Source organism: Charadrius vociferus, unplaced genomic scaffold (assembly GCF_000708025.1).
Source record: "Charadrius vociferus isolate BGI_N301 unplaced genomic scaffold, ASM70802v2 scaffold361, whole genome shotgun sequence".
In the NCBI taxonomy this organism is placed as follows: domain Eukaryota; kingdom Metazoa; phylum Chordata; class Aves; order Charadriiformes; family Charadriidae; genus Charadrius; species Charadrius vociferus.
The window spans coordinates 527,599-544,021 of NW_009646657.1; the positions used below are offsets into that span (position 1 = coordinate 527,599).

At 43.1% G+C, this 16,423-nt stretch overlaps 1 protein-coding gene across 1 annotated transcript in view; it reads left to right on the forward strand.

The window, feature by feature from the left end:
• Positions 1-16,423, forward strand: part of HDAC4 (histone deacetylase 4) — a 164,056-nt gene that overhangs the window by 96,519 nt on the left and 51,114 nt on the right. The window contains 3 exon segments of the mRNA XM_009889067.1: positions 6,872-7,129; positions 8,660-8,846; positions 15,563-15,696. Coding sequence (XP_009887369.1) covers positions 6,872-7,129; positions 8,660-8,846; positions 15,563-15,696 — 579 coding nt within the window.

Below are 16,423 nucleotides of genomic sequence, written 5' to 3' on the forward strand. Positions count from 1 at the left end.
CTGGCCTTGTGCATCATCACAGCTGTTACTGCCTAAATGCTGTTAACTGGTTTTGCCAGAAGCCATTTTTCTGCAGGGTGTCTGTTGCTACACATCTGGCGATATATAGATGTGTACCTGATACAATCAAGCCCATAACTCCAATGATTGGGGAGAGGGGGGAACAACAACAGCTTCTGCTGGTGCCGAGGTGTTTTCTTCTCTCTCTCCCTCCTTTTCCCCTCTAGGCAGTCCCTGTACTTTGATTATTACAGTTAGGTCATTCCCTCTCATCTGGGCACAGAGGGCAGCAGTCTCACAGCCCTAACAGCAGGTAGGCTGCCTCAGACAGTTGTTTGTTTTTTTTCCTGCTGTCTTATCACTTCAGGAAAAAAAAAAAGGCAAGAGATTTTTCTTTGCTGCGGAAGGCTCTGCCAGCTCCTTAAGTGGCCTGTGCCCAACTCGGTCTCTCCCTATCATCCGTTATCATCTCTTGTTTCTCTTTAGTCTATAAAAGTTAAAAATTAGGCTCTCCCTGCTCTGCAAGGGGTACCTCATGTTTGAAGAGCCATATCAGTAGCCAGAAGAGCAGGGCTTGTGTTATTGGTTCCGAGTGATTAATGCAAGCCCCCAGCAGTAGGTTTACTTCTCCAAGCACTTGTCCACACGTCCATTTCCCTGCAGATGCACTCTTGCGTTATGCCTCTCTGCTCATGCTTTTCTTTCTCTTGAGCACCGCAGCCGGCATACCCACTCCACACCACCTACCTCCCACTTTTCAATTCCTAGTCACATCCTTGACTTGAAACCAACTCTCTTTGGCTGTCTGTCTCAGGATACTTTTGAGCTGAGCTTTTATATTCTCTCTTTTTTCCTCTGTTTTTTCTCGTTTTTACAAAAGCTGTGTCTCCAGCTATCCAGAGTTGTTTTTCTTCCCTGCGTTTGTCCTTGATATCCAGAAGGAGAGAAGGGAGGTTTCTGCTCGCTTCTGCACAGCATGGTGTGGTCAGGACAGAGGTAGTCTGTTGTCCTCCCTTGCTTCTTGGCTTCTCGTTTCCTCTGGTCAGTGGGACATGCTGTGCCACCCCACCAGCACCTTTGTTCTCCCAGTGCTGTTCAAAGGGGGAGCAGGACACTGCATGGTGGATGCTACCAGCACAGGAGAGGCTGAGACTGGCTGGGTCCTGGCTGGTACTTTCTGCTACTCCACCTCATTCCCAAAACAGGGAAGTCACTCCACCCGACCCCACTGGGCATGATCTGCGCTTCCCAGGATATAAACTGAATAGTTCTCCACAGTAGTGCTATCTTATCCACCTTCCAGCATATCCCTATGTGCACAAAGATTTGACCAGCTGTACTTATCTGGCAAACTACTTTGGGGTTTTGGCATGTTGTAAGTATGATCTCTGAGCTTCTACTACCTGTAGACAACCCTGGGTGAGTTGTATGGAAATGTGATGATCTGTGCTAAAGTTTGAAGGCGCATGTGGTTATGTTTTCAGCCTCCAACCTATGCACTTTGGTGCACACCAGCCTGTCCAGCAACACTGAATTCTCTGAAGGGCATGACTAAGGTATTCCTTCCACCAGAGATGCCCTTTCCCAGAACACTGTTACTAATCTCATATTTTAAAGCAGTCCCTTCAGTCATTGAAATTTATTCTCTACTTTCAGTGACCATTACCATGATGTATAACACTGGAGAAATGCCACATTCCTGTCTTGGACTCCTAAACTTGCAAAGATCTTGAGAATACATCTTTTACTTAAAGTCATGCCCAACTTTCATCTCTGTCAGTCTTTGATAACCGAGGTTATCTGTCATGTTCAGTATTGAAGGAGCCTTGTCCTTTTAATTGTGCAGGACTAGAAATTTCTTTTGTAATTGCTTGTCATCTTAGGAGAAAGATTCAGAGGTGCACAACTTCATCAGAGTTGGTCTTTCCAGATAGGAAACTTTGCTGTGCAGTCCTATGGAAGTTCTTCAGCTCTGTATCTACTTCCCAAGGAACTCTTCATCCACCTTTTAGAACCAGACAGGTCCCTGTGATACTTGTTGCGTAAAGAAAAGGTGCATTAGTTACATTCTTCTGGAAGCTTCTCAAGCATTTTTCTGCTGGGGACTCTTCATTACTCTGTGATGAGTAATCAGATGTTTCTAGCCTGTTTAGCAGTATCTTAAAAGTTTTTGGTGTCCTAAGAGCATACCACTACAGAGAAGGTATCATGAAGCAGTAGATGTGTTGTACTTGGTAGACATATCAAATGCCAGCTGACCTGAAATTTTACTAGCAAAGAAGTACATATTTTCTTTTCCTTATGAAGCATTCTGCAGAAAAATGGTGAAATCTTTGTTTTTCCTTGTACAGGGACCTGATATCACTATGAATTTTTTTTCTTTCTGTTGTTTGTATTTCAAAGAGGTAGATAAGAAATCTCTACAATTATATCGAGTCTTTTAAAAATGCTTGTGACTAGAGATGTTTAGCTTCTTCTGTACCGAAACAGCTAGCTGTCCAAGGCCAGAGAGACAGTGCCTTTAATAATGTTTTACGGTGGCAGTATGTGATAGCCTGAGGTGACTGTGTTTGAAAATAGAGGAATAACCTCATTGCAAAGTATACTAGAGAGCTAATTAAGGTAAGGAGAAGTTATTTATGGTGGATTGTGTAATTGTTTACTATTTCAGATATATTTGTAAGCATTTTCAATGCTATCTTAACTTGCACTTTGACTACCTTAGACTTTCTTAAATTACATGAGCACCTGTTCATAAAATTGCAAAAATGGAAAATTTTTAGGGAGTCTTAGTGAGCCTGGAATACACATACTCATGTATTATACGGAATATGTTCATAACAAAGTTCTGTATTTGCAAAATTGTCCTTTAAGAAGAATAGGGTTGCAGTAGCTAGAACAAATGACATACCAAAAGATTCACTTTGTATTAGAAGAGCAAACTGAGTGTTTCAAATGTCCTTGTCATTGACCACTTGATCTTTCAACCTTCATTGTAGCATTTTACACATGTGCTTTTCATTTAATTCTTACATTTTTGTGGAGTTGGAATAATTTAAAACTTCTAGGGAATTACACTGCTTCTCATTTCCATTAGATTTGACAGTGGCATTGTAAGTTATTTTCTCAGCAATTACGTTGCATAGTTCATAAGTTCAAAAGGTATTACGTTCAAAGCTTGAGACCTTCGATCCAAGCAGGAAAAAAAAGTAGCAGAAGATGGTTTATGATGATTTAATTATGTTTAACACAGATGATATTTATCAAGCCTATGAGATCTTAAAGAAAATTGATGGAAGAGCTATCCTTAGTTTAACATGTTTTAGTTATCCAATGTGTACTACAAGTAATGAAACTGGGACAGTTGGGGGGCGGGGTGGGAGGTACCTTGCAAAAATCATTGAGAAGTTTTGATCACCGAATCTTTTAGGTTGTCAGGAACCTCATGAGATCATTTAGTCCAATGTCTCTGCTTGAGCAGGGTCAGCTAGAGCAGGTTGACCAGGACCATATGCAATTGGGTTTTGAATTATCTCCCAAGGATGGAGACTCCACAGCCTCTCTGGGCAACCTGTTCAAGTGTTTGACCACCCTTACAGTAAAAAATATGTTTTCCTGTGTTCAGAAGGAATTTCATGTGTTAGAATTTGTGCCCATGGCCTCTTGTTCCGTCGCCTGTGCGTGCAACCCATCAGGCCTCATGGACTTGGGTTGGACTAGATGATCTCCAGAGGTCCCTTCCAACCCTGACCATTCTGTGATTCTGTGACTTAATTATGTCCAGGTTTTTTAAGGGCTCTCTAAACCTGTTGGTCCTCCACCAAGGGTAAGTTTTCCTTGCTCCAGACTTACCATCCAGTCTCAGGGGCCTGGGATTCCTGAAGGACGGTCTTACTAGTAAAGAAAATACCATGGCCTTTTCTATGTCATTTGTAACTAGATCCCTTCCCCCATTCAGCAGTGGGCCTGTGATTTCCCTAGTCTTCCTCTTTTCTTTCTTGATGCCCTTCACATCCCTTGCCAGATTCAGCTCAAGGTTGGCTTTGGCTTTCTTAACCATCCATACAAGATCAGATAGCAACTCTCTACTCCTCTAGGGTCACCTGTCCTGCTTCCAACTCTTGTACACTGCATAGTTATATCTTGAGTTCAGTTAGGAACTCCCTGTTCATCCATGCAGGCCTTCTGTAGACTGTGCTTGATTTCTTGTTGGGATGGATCTTCCTTGAGCTTGTAGAATCCTTGTGTATCAGCCAGCTCTCCTGGACCCCTCTAATATCCAGGGCTGTATGCCATAAGACTCTTCAAAGCAGAACCCTGAAGAGGCCAAAGTCTGCTCTGCTGAAATCCAGGGCTGTGGTCCTGCTTTTTTGCCCTGTTCCCTCCTCTTCAGATCTTCAACTCCACCATCTCATTGTCACTGCAGCCAATGCTGCCTCTGTGACTTCCACATCCCTGAATAGTCCATCCTTGTTTGTAAGTGTCAGGTCCAGGAGAGTGCCTTCCTTGTTGACATCTTGATCACCTGTGTCAGGAATTGGTCATCAGTGCACTCAGATCTCCTAGACTGCTTGAGCCTTGCTGTCTTGTCCTTCCAGCAGATAGCTGTCCCCCATGAATTCGGATAAAGTCCCTCATGAAGACCAGGACCTGTGAAAGGGAGCCTTCTTCCAGGTGTTTGGATAAGGCCTCTTCTACTTCTACCTGATCAAGAGGTCTACAGCAGTCTACTCACTACAAGAGCGCTCATCTTGTCTCTGTCCATTTAAGCTCTTGACTGACTCCAGATCCTTACCAAGGCAGTGCTCCTCCTTCATATAAAGGGCAACTTCCCCCCCCTTCCAGCCTGTCCTTCCTAAAAAGCCTGTATCCCTCCGTCACAGCACTCCTGTCATGTGAGCTATCTCACCGCGTATCCATGATCCCAGGGAGGTCATAGCCCTGTGACTGCACACAGACTTATAATCCTCCTGTTTGGTCCCCATGCTGTGGGCACTAGTGTAGAGGCATTTCAGAGAGGCACCCAAGCGTGCCGATTCCCTAGGACAGGCTTAAGACCTTCCTTATCAGGCTGTTGTGCAGGCATCTCCTCCTTTACATGCCTGCACTTAAAGGGATGTCACTTCAGCTCTTTTTTGTTGATTGCCTCGTCCATTCTGCTCACAGCACCCCAGGCCCTTGGCCTGCCTACCATACCCCCAGCTTCCTTAGCTGCTTGCTGAGGAACCACTCCCTCCCCTGTTTCTAGTTTAAAGCTCTGACTACCAGCTTGGCCAGCCTGTTGGCAAAGGTACTTTTTCCCTGTTTAGTCAGGTGGATCCCATCTCTTCGAAGAAACTGTTGACTCCTAAAGATGGTTCCATGGTTGTAGAAACCAAATTTACCAACAGCAGCCAGTTGTTGATCAGTACAAAGATATCGGCTCTTGTTACTAAGAGGGATGGGCTGCAACCCCATGTGTACTGGGTGAGAAGGGGGTGGGGTGGGGGGAAAAGGTGAACCCCACAGGGTCTTGCCTTAAACTTCTAGGCAAGATAATGCACTTCTGCGTGTCCTGCTCCTCTCAGGAGTCGAGAAATCCGAAACACAGTAATCCACAACGTGTTGGAAAGATGTGTCCTGGTCCTTGCAGTGCTTCATTTTTAAAAGCATTGAGCCCCAGTTGTTTGAGATCCTCTACTGTAGCTATGAGCAACCTCTTACTGTCCTTGCTGTGATACTTGCAGGCAATCAATCCTTTATATTACCTTTGTCAGCCTAAATCAGCTTTGTATAGGTTTGCTTAAGTTATATGGCAGAGCCTCTCTTCCTACATTTAGGGAAAAGGCTTAGTTTCAGATTTGAGCCGCTGTTCTTCAAAGAGCAAGTTACTTACAAGTAGTCACTCCTTCTGCATGTGTTCAATAACCATGTTTTGATTTAGCTTTATTAGATTTAAAATCAATATTGCTTTTCATACCAATGACCTAATCCTTATTAAAGCTCTGCCCTGACAACTTTCAAAGTTCAGGAGTTTCTTTGTAAGCCTATGAAATGGGCTTATAAAGCCTGAGCTTTTTTAAAGAAAAGAAATGGATTTATTTACCTGTTCTGGATTTAAAAACAGTTCACCTTTTTTGTTGTTGTTGTTCCAAATAAAAATCATAAGCAGTCTGAGATGGAGAACTGTGAATTTTATCTCGCCAATGAACTTTCAGAAAGTTGGAGCCTGTGTGAATTATAGCGAAAATTACATTGTTCCCTTTGTTTTAGCAGCCACTTTCAGAGAAGTTCAGTACCTCTGGTTAGGAAAGTCTGGTTAGAATGACACTCTCCTTGCAGTTTGCTTCTGTATAGATGCTGTAAGTTGAGTGTCCTCAGTTTTCTCTTAACTAACTAAAAAAGAGTGCAAGTTTTGGAGGAGTCTTTATGACAGCCTCTCACTTTACAGATACAATTCAGAGGGTGATTCAAGAAGAAGCTGGGCAAACAAGGTAGCAGAAACCCTCTTGGAGAGTTTGTGTCTCTCTTACTTGTCTTCAGAATTTAATTGCCAAAGGTATTGATAGTTGTTATGCTTCTCCGCTGTGGGTTTGTGAATGGAGTAGGATCCATAGGTGTGTAGGCAGAAGAGGCTCTTATTTCTTCAGAGGGAAAATCAAGTGGAAAGTTAAGGGGCCATAATTATCTGGGACACAGGATTTCATAGCACTTAATGCCAAAGGTTGACCTGACTTTCTGTTGAGTGGTTGTTTGGGACCTAGTTAATGAGATAAAAGCTATTTTTCACAATTGCTCTTTTCATGAACCTGGTTCTTTGAGGATAACAGAGTGAACTTTACCTGTGATGAGTTTCATTTTATTTATTGGTTAACCTCTGGGATGTTTTCAGATTATATCAAAACCCAATGAACCAGCTCGCCAGCATGAAAGCCACCCTGAGGAGACAGAAGAGGAGCTACGGGAACACCAAGCCCTTTTGGAGGAGCCATATAGCGACAGAGTCGCAAGCCAAAAGGAGGCCCCAGGGCTGGCCAACACGGTGCAAGTGAAGCAAGAACCCATTGAGAGTGATGAGGAGGAAGCAGAGCCACAGCAGGAGCTGGAGCCTGGGCAGAGGCAGGCTGAGCAGGAGCTGCTCTTCCGTCAGGTGAGCTCACAAAATGCCAAGTTTGGGACTTGGTTCTTTGTAGAAGATTGTTTGGTTCTTGGTAGTCAACTTACACTACTCTAAGGGGGAGAAGCTAGGGGGAACCAGGTCTTGAGGATTTGCTGTGTAAACAAACCTGCAGGTAAAAGCAGTGCCATCCTTCCCTGGCGTCACCATGTCAACTCGGAAGGCCCAGGGAGGAGAATGCGGATCACCCGCACAAAACACAGTGAATGTATTTGCAGCTACTGAGTGATTTTCTGTTTCTTCGGGAAGACAAAGTGTATCTTAACACTTTTGAGCACTAAATACTAGCAGAATGTTTAGTATAGTAGATTTTAGAATTTTAGAGTATTTAGTATAGTAGAATTTATTTTTGATTTTATGAAGGCGAGAAGGTTGCGATTCTCTTAAGGTATCAGTGCTCTGCTCATCTTTGCAGCGCTCAGCACTCAGCATTTGACTGTACCTACAGCTGTGTGTAACCCCTGCACGGGATCTGCAGCCACGAGCAGTTTGCTGTAGCCGTGCCGGGGTGTAGCTCTCTGAATAAATCCACGGCCCTTGACTTGTGCCGGGTTTGCAGTTGCAGTGTCTGTAGATCAGGAGCAAATTCGTTGCTCCCTGTAGTCATTTGCATCTCACTGCTTGCTGCCATCTTCCTAGCACTGTGGAGCTGACTTATGCGTCCCGCACAAATGTCGCTGACTGTTGCTCAGAGACTACATTTTCAGTTCCTTATTGAGCAGCGTTATGTTCATAACAGCACTGCCTTGAAGGATGAATGCCATTGCTAACCACGCTTGTACAAAGTGTTATTTGATTTATACAGTCACATCTGAGCCTCTTTGCCTAAGTAAATAAACAAATGAAATGTAACACGCTGGTAATGATGGACCACAGTGATACCATGTTCCTCTGAAAGTGCAGCCGCCCGCCCTGCCCTAGTCCTGAGTGCATAATCACATCTGAGGAGTCTTAAAAATATTATGTCCTTTGCTATTATTTTGCCTCAAAGAGGAGAATGAATAAATAGAGGAAATGGGAAGGTTGTTGGGCTATGGTTGGAGTGTGGCGAGCTGGAACAGCCATCCCTTCTGACCAAGAGCCTGTCCAGCTGATGGTGTGGCTGTTTAGAGAATGAGCTTGGTTGAAAACTCCCTCTCCTGCCTGGGGTCCAGTTGAACTGGACTCATTCCCTGGTCTGGTGCATCACACTGTTAAATGCACCAGTGCAGCAGTGGAGGGGCACAGGGAGAGGAAGACGTGGCCAGTCACAGGGGGTGGATGGGGCTGCTTTGGCTAATGATCCTGCCAGTGTGGCACCAGCTTCGGGGCAGTGGATTGAACATGCTGTGATTTCCTGACTTTGCTCTAGAAATGTGCACTTCTTCATTTGCTGCACATGTGTGTGTCCGCTCATTTATCAGGTGAAGGAGCCCAAGCCTGTGAACCTTCAAAATCCTTAAAAACCCATTTATGAAGGTACCACACAGACTTTCAGCAACTACCTGCTTCTTTTCCCCGCAGCAAGCCCTTCTGTTGGAGCAGCAACGCATTCACCAGCTGAGAAACTACCAGGCGTCACTGGAGGCAGCTGGCATGCCTGTCTCTTTTAGTGGGCATCGGCCTCTGTCCCGTGCACAGTCCTCACCTGCCTCAGCCACCTTCCCGATGTCCGTACAGGAGCCACCCACTAAGCCAAGGTTCACAACAGGTAATGTTTTGGGGCAGTGGAGGCTGAAGCGGTAGGACTGTGGTTACTGTTTTGCCTTATGTTATGCTTTTCTGCCCTCTTCCTACAAAGCCATCTGTTCAGGGTCTGCATCTCAGCTGTGTTTATGGTCTCCATACCATCCTGTCTTCTTGAGGGTAAGATTTGGTCATCTTACACCCAGTTGTCCTGCTTGTCCCTTCCCCAGAGGGACAGACACCGTACAGTCCAGACAGAAAATAACCTGCAAAAATCCATAGAAGCACAGTATTTTAATTCTGTATCTCGGGGGAAAAAAAAAAAGGGTGAGTCATATGCTGTGGCAAAGCTGATTTAGATGCAAGGCGGAGAGAGGCAATGTTATAGAAAAAGGACAGCGTGCCAAATGCAGTATCTGTTGGCTGTATTCTCTGCACCTTCTTCAGTCCCTGGCCCTCATGCCGTAAGTTATCCACCCCAAGCTCTGTGCCAGCCCCTCCTTCTGAAGCACAGTCTCTGCCCAGGAGTCTGTGCCTGTAGGTTAGAAAAAGTGAGGTGAGTTGATTATTTCAAGTTGTCAGAGTGCAGAAACAAGCTGAAGAGTGGTTTCTTACCTATTGGGTGTTCTTCTCAAAGGAAAATTGAGTGCAGTTCTGCATTTGTCTAGTGAAAACCAGAAGTGCGAAAAAGGTGTTAATCTCCCCACAAAGGTTAAAGGTGAAAAATAATTGTTCTTCCTGAATCCTGACAACCAGCTTTTTCCACCAAAATCCTTTCTGTCTATTCAGTAGCCTAAGTAACAGATGAAAGTTAATTTATGTGCAACTTTTCAAGCCCTATGTTGGGTGATTAGGCAGGCTTATTTTGAAGTCCGCCTTCTTCCCCAAATGTCAAGCTCTGTTTTGTGAATGAACATTTTCCAATGTGATGTGTGCCCTGGGAAAAGGAAGGGAAAAAAAATCCAGAACACCCAAATAAGAGCAACTCATGATTTTGTTTCTCTTTTCCTTATCCATTTATTCTTATTGAACCCACACTTTGTACATCATTAAAATCAGCACTGTGAATCAGGTTTATTTTCAGACACTGATGGTAGAATAATAGTGGTATGTTAAATATGACTTTGTTCTTCAGCTGCTAGCTTCAGGGTGGGAACAATGTGCGATCAGCTCTGTAAAAACCCAAGTTGTATCTCATTTTTGCAAATCAGCCCTTGGAGTCTGTATTTGTTGTTAATAACGAAACCTTAAATTTCAACAAAACTACATTTCTAATGCGATCAGTTATAGCAAGATTATTCTAGATTTTGGCTTTTGCCAAGTATGCAAATCCCCTGGCTCATGGTCAAACCAGATGAAACTTGAGCATCTAAGACACTTAGACCCAAAACACGCATGCTTTAAAAACAAGGAAGCCTGGCGCTACTTTTAGAGATAATTCATTCCTTCTCTTTCTTCCCTTCTCCTCCTCCAGTATTTAAGTTGCCTTGTCAGTCATACACAAGACTTTGAACATACAATAACATTTCCTACCAGAGGATATAAATTTGACTCAGATATGTGCCTCTAAATTTCATTTAAAATTACAGGTAACAGTAAGAATGCAGATTTGAGAACTGTGCTGCTTTGAAAAGACACAATGTTATGATTTATTTTCCTTGGAGGCAGGGTTTAAAAAAAAAAGTGGCTTAAAATAAGAGGTGGAATATCACATTGCTTTTATATAGCACTGCAGAATCCAGTGCAATGATACAAAGAATGCTTAGTGTATTTCACCTGATAAATATCATTTTCACAGCATTTATCCATGCTAAGGCTGCAAGGTCTTGATTTTTCCATTGCCTCTGTCTCGTGCAGTTCTCTACGTTTATGCTAGGTGAATGGAGGAGGAAAAACACAATAAAATGGGGAAGAAGCATTGTTGTGCATCTACTGGCAGTAATAAAGGTGCAAAGTGTAAAAGATGAGACCTTTATACTAGTCCTATAACTAGTCTTTCACCTCACATAAAGGGTGAAGGACTAGTTTAATTAACCATCACTATCTACTTAACAGTGGAAAGAAAAAAAGAGCCTACTACTCTCTGGGCATGCAAGCACAGAGAGGAGAGGCAGGCATTTCAGCTGTTGAGCACGTGCGTGCAAGTTAGATTGCTAATGTTTTCTTGAAGTTGTTCACAGTGTGTCAGAGATTGTGTTTTCGGATGTGGATACTAAAGCTTAATCACTAGGATTGAACTATTCTTTGAAAGGCAGGAAATTAAAGTCTTGGGTATTTTTCAAAGCAGGCAGTGCCAAAGTGCATCGGGCTTCTTTTTCACTAGGAAAATCCATCTGTGTGATAAGTGGCTGCTTTGGAGACCGATTCTAACACGATCATGCACTGGATTTCAGAGAAATTAAAATTTGAATTCTTGTGATCATTTTGTGAGAGGGCTGGAAAAAACAAACCTCATTCGGTGGCCCTAATGAAGCCAACCATGATTACTCAGACATGAATGTAGCTCTTAAGAGATCAGTTATTGTCCAACAGGCAAAGGAATTGTTCATCAGTTTCATGTTTGGGATATTATATAGAAAATGCTAATGCTTTCTCTGGACAGAGTTAGGACCAGGCAGCTGGAAATTCTGGTGTTTATATAAAATTTATTTTCCTGTCTCTCTCAGTGACCAGTACCCGAGACTTCAAAGGTATAGGGAAAGAGCAACATAATACACCTCTCAAACATGATGTGCATTACTCCACATGAAAGTGAAAACAGTGCCCTTCCTGACTTCTTCAAGCAATCAGTTTTATGTCCCGGAGCATGACATTTAATTTTCCTTCCTACTAGCATATAAAAGAAAGCTAGTCCTTGAACTTGTCCTCGCTAGCACAAGTAGCCCCCTTGACTTTAATGAATACTTCTGCATGCACTGTTCTACGCGCTTGAATAAGACTTCTCAGGTTAGGCCATTAATTTGCATAGCTCCAATTATCCAGTCTTTGGTCTCCTGTAAAAATGGTTCCACAAATTATTCTGATGGTTCTGCATTAAAGTATTTTTCATTTCTGATGAAGGCATTTATTCTCTCCTATGCAGAGCAATATAATTATCTGAACCTCAAATCATATGTTTGTTCTGCCAAGAAAAGCAAGTTGGTTATGCTTTACTGCTGACCTTTAAAAATTATTCTTCTCATGTCTTAAAGACTATTGCTTCCAGCACCACTTAATTTAACTTGTAATGGCCAATGTAGTTTTGTATTTTAAGCTTAAATTGCCAAGCTTTCCTTTGTGTGTGTGTGTGTCTTCATCTGAGCGTCCCCAACCACAGGAAGGAACTTGGAACAGTTCCCTTCTTTCCAGTGGTTTAGTTTTTAAAAAAGAGAAATGTTGAGTGACGTGTGATTATAGTATAGAAAAACTTCATTTAGACACTACTGTTATCATTGAATCATTGGGAAAGGCGAAACTTCATAGGTCAACCAAATTCTGTGAACCGCACTGTAGTCTCCATTAACAAATAGAGACCAGTAGGCATCCTATCACTCCCTTTTCTGAAAACCTGTTCTTTAACCTCTTCATCTGCCTATGTTGAATAGGCTCAGCTACCAAAACCTGTTGTAGATGAATGCATGTATTTCAAACACATGAAGCTTTCCAGTGCTTGGGAATGAAGATGAGGAGGTGCTGGTTTGTGTGGCCAGGGATTTTCCCCACAGCTACCCGTATTCCCTCTTGTCGATGTGGCTCTCTTAGCTGGCTCCAAGTAAGATAAGCTGATAAGTGCAACTGCCTAATTCTGAGCTGACACCAAAGTTCCTCCAAAAAAACTGGGAGATACCTGGCAGATCTGCTGCACTGTAGGAAGACAAAGGGGGAAGGGAAGAATGTAAGGTTTGTGCAGAAAGCTGTTTTTTCATTTGCGTTTATCTTTGGTTTGATGTGCGTTGGCTTCTGCCCTACCAGGCTTTAAGGTTACCCAGGTGCAAAACAGAGAACAAAGCAGAGACTTTTAGTCTGACTAGGCATTGCTTTACCCATATACCTAGAATTGCATCACAATAGTTTTTCAGGAATTACTATTTAAAACTTAAAGTCTTGGGGAAAACACCCTTTGAAAAGGAACTTGCAACACAGATTCATGTATCAACTATTTAACTGGTCTTAGACCCCTTCCAGCTTTGCAGTGCATTCGGCACAATTCACTGCCAGGTTGTGCCCAGCTCCCAAGTAGTGAAAAGATTTGTTAGAGCAACAGCATTAAGCGTTGTCTTGGAATCCAGGAGGTGAGCAAGAAAAGGTGGCTTAAAATACACAGCTTGAAAATGCTTGGGTTTTTCCACAAGTTCATGAAGGTATGGCATGAACTAGCCTCAGATTTTTCTCCAGGTTGGAGTGTCCTTCACAAATGCGGTGCAGCTTCCTCTTCTTAGCTTTCATATCTTTTATTTTACTTTTCCCATTTCCATTAGTGAATTCTCTGATGCACTCTCTTGCCTGTGCTCCAAGCAGTGTGCTTTCCCATTGCCCTTCTCTTTGGCCATCACCTGAATTGCACCATCTTTTAGTCCTTGGTCTCTAAGGTCAGTGCCCTCAGAGAGTGCAATCCTGGCCCTCCTGATGCCAACAGCAGAGTGCCCATGGACTGAAGGGAGCCCGAGTTGCTCCCAGATGGGTCAGGAGCTATCTGATGAATGACTTGCTGCTTGTACTTTTTTTTTGTTTAAATTCAGGGCTAGTTGTTGCCTCTGAATATACACGTTGAATAGATACACATGCACCTTTTGGCTCTAAATCTATAAAGCCTTGTTGTAGTCCCTGTAGATATGCCTGGAAGTCAAAGAAGGGAGAACCACTTTCTTTTTTTTAATATGAATGATTTAGCCAAACATAGTGCAGTCTGGTGTGGTCTAGGAGGACATCTGCATGGGGTTCTTTAGGGTAACAAATACTTTGTCAAAATGCATGATGTCCCCTGAAGATGAGTTTCCTTCAGAAATAAATTAACCTCAGAGGCGAGGTTACTGCAGACCTTGCGCTAGTTTAAATGAACTGAGACTGGGGAATTCTTATGGGCTAGAGCTTCTTCTCAGGTGAAATCTACAGTGCTTGGCTTTGCCCAGCAGCTCCTACTGAAGTTGGATGCTGTGAATCAAACATGGGAGACCTACAGAGCTTTTCAGCATGATCTTATTTAACTGAACTTTGGCTAACCCAAAGGCAGTCAATTAACCGGTGCTCTGTTCTCTTCCTAGAACTGAATGTGGTTTAGGTTTGGGGGGTTTTGGGTGGTTTTTTGTGTTTGTTTTTTTTTTACTTTGCATTCACCTACAGCAAAGCAAGGAACTGCCAGATACATTCTCTGAGGCTGAATATCTGAAAGTGTCAGTGCCAGGGTTCGCCTCAGAGCGGAAAGCCAAATTTTTCAGTGGCAGAACATGCCTACACTCAGTCAAAAGGTGTGATTGCAGCTCAAGCCAAGCTTGGGTGCAAGCAGCAGCACGGCGCTGAGCTCCAGGCTACGTGTCCGTGTATGTTCTCAGAGTCTGGTTTCTTACAAGCCCCTTTGAACTCCATGCAGTTGCAAATTGTGCTGTTTGCAAATTGATACTTGAACTGGCTACATGAAAGCCAGCTCTGGTAAGCTCCTTGAGCTGTATTCATGCCGCCCACTGCAGCAGAGGTGTCCTTGTCTGGGATTTCAGAGGAGCGATATTGGTTGGAGTGCAGACCCTTTAACGTTGGGATCTGGGAATAGCTCCTGCCTTCACTGCTAATTCAAAGGCTTTGGACCCTTGATTTGCAACTTTATACTGTGCTTTCAAACAGATATTTCTTGCAAGAAACCTTACTCCTTGGGGAAAAAAGAACCAAACCCTTTTGTTCTGTTTTCTGGAGCTTCTGGCTGAATGGAAGGGTAGATTTGAACATCTGACTATGTCTCTTTCGCTTGAGTGAAAAAAGAAGGTCTTTTGTCACTGGGACTGCATAGCTGTGGAGGACCTGCTGTTTTCCTCCAGTGGAACATTGGCTACGAAATCATAACTTCCCTTCCAAAAACATACCCGGGCAACTCTGGAGCATGAATCAAAGTCTCCTACGCTGTTGTCATGCCATAAATACTTGGTAATGCAAGGGGATTTAGATGCCTGACTCCCACGTTCAAATGAAACAATACTGCTAAATACCTACATATCATGCTGAATAATTATGCCCAAGTGTGTGCTAATAGCCTTAATTAGCATGTTGTCAAATAACGTTGATGCAAAGACTTCAGCACAAACTATTTTATGAAACATAGTGCCTGGTAACAACTTATTCCTTCTGGTTTTTAATCCCAAGACCTAGAGTCATTTTAGCAGCAATTATAAAAGTACCCAGTGGAAAAGCTGCAAGGCAGTCCCCTCCTTGATCATGTTGCTCTGCCGGCACATCCATAGTCAGTTGTCACCTCCTTCTCTTACTCTCACAACTTCAGCCTACAGAGATGTTGGTGACTAATTTCTTTTCCGGATCTGTTGAGGCTTTCCAGAGGAAGGCATCGTTGCACATTTGGTGCTGTCTCAAAGTAGCGTGTTGGATTTTCATTTCTTAGAGCTCTGTGACTCCTGGTAAAACACACGTCTTTGTCTAGAAGTGTTCAGTTGAATATAAAGTGCTATAGTAAAAAAAAAACCAACACGTTTTTTTCCATATATCTGGGGAAATTATTATTATTTTTTTTAATTGAGAGCAATTTTGTAACCTCTGCTGCAGGCCTTGTGTATGACACCTTGATGCTGAAACACCAGTGTACCTGTGGAAACACAAACAGCCACCCAGAGCACGCGGGGAGGATCCAGAGCATTTGGTCCCGGCTCCAGGAGACAGGTCTTCGTGGCAAGTGTGAGGTAATAAAAATACCAGTGAAGGGGGAGATGAGGTGGTGGGCCTGGGAGAAAGGGAGAATTTGTATTTGTCTGGCTGACTCGACTGCTGGATTATGAGCATTTCAAGGGGCTGATTTCTGGTCTGGACAATAGCGTACGTACCGAACCTGCAGCTCGGGCTGTTGTTTGCTACCTGGATGTGCAAACTTTATACTGGATTCTGGCTTGAGATTTTTGTAGCTCCAGCTGTTGGCAATGTTTTGCCATATGTGAACTAAATTTAATCCATTCCTAGATAACTGCTTATGCTTGCGTGTGTGCATCTGTCAGGAGTGCTTTTCTAGCAATCTGATTTCATTGCATTGCAATGACTCTTAGAAATTTCATGAAACATTGGAGAATGCTCTTGCCCAATGTTGCAGTGAAGCTGCTTCTGTACTTTTCAGTCCTATTCCCCATAAACTGGAAGTCCCTTCAAACATTGGATTTTGAAGCTGCCAAAGCTGAGAGCAAGACATGAAGTAACCGTGTTATTTGTTATCACTCCAATCATAACAACAAAAGCTGTGGAGCAGTAACTTTGTATTTCTGTGTATTAATAACCTTTTTAATACTATTTGATACGTAATGGTCAACCTATAGTGAAGATCTGGTAAAAAGAATGAGGCGCTGTTCCATCACGAGAGGTTAAGTTAACTTTACTGGACATACATGTTTTAAAGACAAGGCAAACTAAGAGAAAAGTTTA